The sequence below is a fragment of the Adiantum capillus-veneris genome, chromosome 3, assembly GCF_014529385.1.
Source record: "Adiantum capillus-veneris isolate H3 chromosome 3, ASM1452938v2, whole genome shotgun sequence".
In the NCBI taxonomy this organism is placed as follows: domain Eukaryota; kingdom Viridiplantae; phylum Streptophyta; class Polypodiopsida; order Polypodiales; family Pteridaceae; genus Adiantum; species Adiantum capillus-veneris.
In genome coordinates this window covers 32,471,069-32,474,349 of record NC_140933.1, presented here as the reverse complement: position 1 = coordinate 32,474,349, position 3,281 = coordinate 32,471,069, and the positions used below count along the sequence as shown (strand labels likewise).

General features: G+C 42.9%; 1 protein-coding gene across 1 annotated transcript; it reads right to left on the bottom strand.

Annotated features, from left to right (window-relative positions):
• Positions 1-1,584: 1,584 nt before the first annotated feature.
• Positions 1,585-2,349, bottom strand: LOC147460706 (NADPH-dependent 1-acyldihydroxyacetone phosphate reductase-like). Its single transcript, XM_086499337.1, has one exon. The coding sequence runs from the start codon at positions 2,347-2,349 to the stop codon at positions 1,585-1,587; it is 765 nt and encodes a 254-aa protein (XP_086355463.1).
• Positions 2,350-3,281: the final 932 nt, after the last annotated feature.

Genomic DNA, 3,281 nt, shown 5'->3' with positions numbered 1-3,281 from the left:
CTTGGGGATGTTTGTGAATGAATTCTGTCCAAAAATTCATCAGCAGACTTCATACGCATATGATGTCTGAGGGGTGATTATGGCAACAAATTTGAACTTTTGACATTATACCCATTTTTTGCATGTTGTGTTGAGCACATAAACCAAATTTCATATCATTTGGGCTTTTAGTTTATAGTGCTAGAGATTTAGGGATGCTTGTGAATGAATTCTGTCCAGAAATTCATTAGCAAACTTCATACGCATATGATGTCTGAGGGGTGATTATGGCATACAACACTTTAGAAGGCGAACTAAACCACAATCTAGAATCTCAATACTCTCAACTACACCACCTAACCACATACACACAAACGGAAGGAAACTCACTAAACCATGTCAGAATCGTACAAAACTTAAGGAATGCCATCCCGTCACTAGGATACACCTATCCCAAAGTCTCTACACTCGAAGTCCTCGCTCTAAACCCATCTGCGAAAAATGCGTATGAAGATAGAGCAAAATTTTGAAAGTGCCCGAAACTAAAATCTGTGATACTTATGCATAGCTTATGTCACCCCGATCCTAATGACTACTTTCACACAGAAAACAGACATCGTTTGATATACTTGTGACCGCAAATAGCTCGTAGATGTGGCGAGGTGTGCGATTTGTCTTGCTTGGAATGCTTGGCGTTGTTGCGTAGCTCACATCAAGCCTAGCACAATGGTGTTATCGGTTCTCCAATGCGATGAGCGAGCGGAGAGTAGTGCTAAGATGAAGCTCATGCTCTTTCTCTTCCTCTCTCACACACAATCGACGATAGCTTAAAACTTAGATTATGATAAAATTCCTCTTTTACAAAATGACGTAGGTACCTTATATACTAAGGTTACCATTGCTTAAACCTAAATAGAGTTCAAGGGGTCAAATGGCTTTATATTTACAATCTAGAAGTGCCATTGAACCTTTGCTTTTGCAAGGAGACTACCTACTTATTACAAATGATGTTTATAACCATAATCCTCTGTATTTCATATCTCTCAAAATATAAATATTCTTTGATGAGTTATGTCTGCTATTGACCCACGACTCAATAGGCTCTCTAAGTGATTGTTACCTAAGACACTCCTAGTTCTAGTAGTCTTTTTGACTTGGCCAAAATCAATGCTTTGGAGTAAACAATGTTGATTATGAATGAGATGGGAACTGCCCCTTAGAAAGAAATGGTGTAAACACAATTGATGAGAATTTAGTAAAAAGCTAAAACAAATCTAAAATGACACTTATAATGATGCCTTGCAAAGAGGATAAAGTGAAAGGCACGTCTCGTGACATTTTCATTTGTTTCCTTACATAATGTACGAGCAAAATTGTTCCCATATGAGACTTCTCATGATTGAAGACAATAAATCCTTGTAGCCTTATATTTGGGACTACCCCTTTCCCCACCTTTAGGGCTTGTGATGGGTTTTTCAAATAAAATTTGACACTTCTACTTTCTTAAAAGAAATGGTTTTATTTCAATTTTGCATTTTGAGAACATTTTGTTAAGCATATGAGAGGATTAAGTTGAGTCTTTTCTTAAGACGGACACACACAAGGCTAGGTATCTTTTTTGCTTAAAGGCTTGCAGGCCGGATCTTGTGAGGTACTTGTCCTAGGTAGACCAAAGCGAATAGACATAAAAAGATCACGAAGCCACAATGGTGACCAAGAGAGTAAGTGGAAGAGGGTTGTCATGTAGCCAAATGCAAGATGTGTAGGAGGTTGCGATGAGAGTGATGCTTGAACCACTCTATGTGCGAGGAGGTGTGCAGGCGTTGCCGAACTTGTTTGAGAAGCAGTAGCACGCTCGAGAATGGAGGAGGCATATGGAGCATACAGGGACCATCGATGTTGAGAAAGGCGAACCGAATTCGAATTGCCAAGGTTGGACTGGATAGACCCAGGGCAAACAAGCATGGTATGGATGTTGAAAGGCCGCAATTCAACTCTAAGGGTGTGAGTGAGGGCTTGGATGGCGGCCTTGGAAGCACAATAGGCACCTGCCCAAGGGGTAGGTGCCCAAGCCACAATGCTAGCAACATTCACTATAGTGCCCCCACCATTATCCACCATAATGGGCACCACTTCTTGCACCAATCTAAGAGCTCCAAGAACATTCACATTCATGGTGTGGGCCACTTCGGCGAGCGGGAGCTCTGCAAGAGGGCCGGTGGCGCCCACACCGGCATTGTTGACGAGCACGTCCAAGTGGCCAGCCTCTTGAGCAATTTTGGACACTCCCGCTCTCACACTTTGGTCATTGGTCACGTCCATCTCCAAAGTGCGAATGCCCAACATGGTGAGCTCATCCATCTTGTGCATGGCACTTGACACGTCAGCAGCGTACACATGGCAGCCAGCTGCATGGTAGGCTGTGCAATACTCGAAGCCGATACCTCCTTTTGCGCAGCCAGTCACGAGGACGACTCTCTTGGCTATGCTCTTCATCATACGCGTGCGCGCGCGCGTGTGTGTGTGTGTGTGTGTGTGAGAGAGAGAGAGAGAGAGAGAGAGAGAGAGAGAGACAGACAGAAAGAGCTTGAAAAACCACTCAAGAGAGGACATGTTAACCCGGGACGAGCTTGCCTTTTGAAATATGCGCAACGATACTAACGATGAAGAATCCTCTAAAGCATATTCCTCTCGCCCATGTCGCCGTTGTCCGTCTCTCTCTCTCTCTCTCTCTCTCTCTCTCTCTCGCCGACACAGTCTTGAGTTCAAGACTCGTCCGATACATCTTTAGGACGACGTTAAAAAGTTCTATTCTTCTTTTTCTCTTTTCTCCCTGCCCAAACAACATAGTCAAGTTAAAACTCTCATACTCAACTCACCTTTTGGGCTACATAAGGCTTTAGGGACTTTAGAACACTTTGGAGAAATTGTGGACCTTCACACAAGAAGATTTAGGAATTTTCTCATGTAGGAAAACAAGGTCTTTTTCAGTGTTTTTCATATAATGCATAACATCATGAGCTTTTGCTCGAGAAGCACCGCATATCTAGCCAGGTATTTAGGGGCAGGGGACCATCCACCAGGCCGGTGGTCCTCTGTCCCCATTCATACCTAGCTAGGTATGCGGTGCCTCCCTCACAGAAGCTCATGATGTTGAGGTAAGTCACAATCTAGGAATTATTGTGTAGAATTTGTCCAAAACTTCTTGGGTCACTTGACAAAGTTTAATTATGGCAACCCCTATTTTTTCTATTTATTGTTCTCCATAATAACTTGTGAGACTTTGAGTAGTACAACTCTTT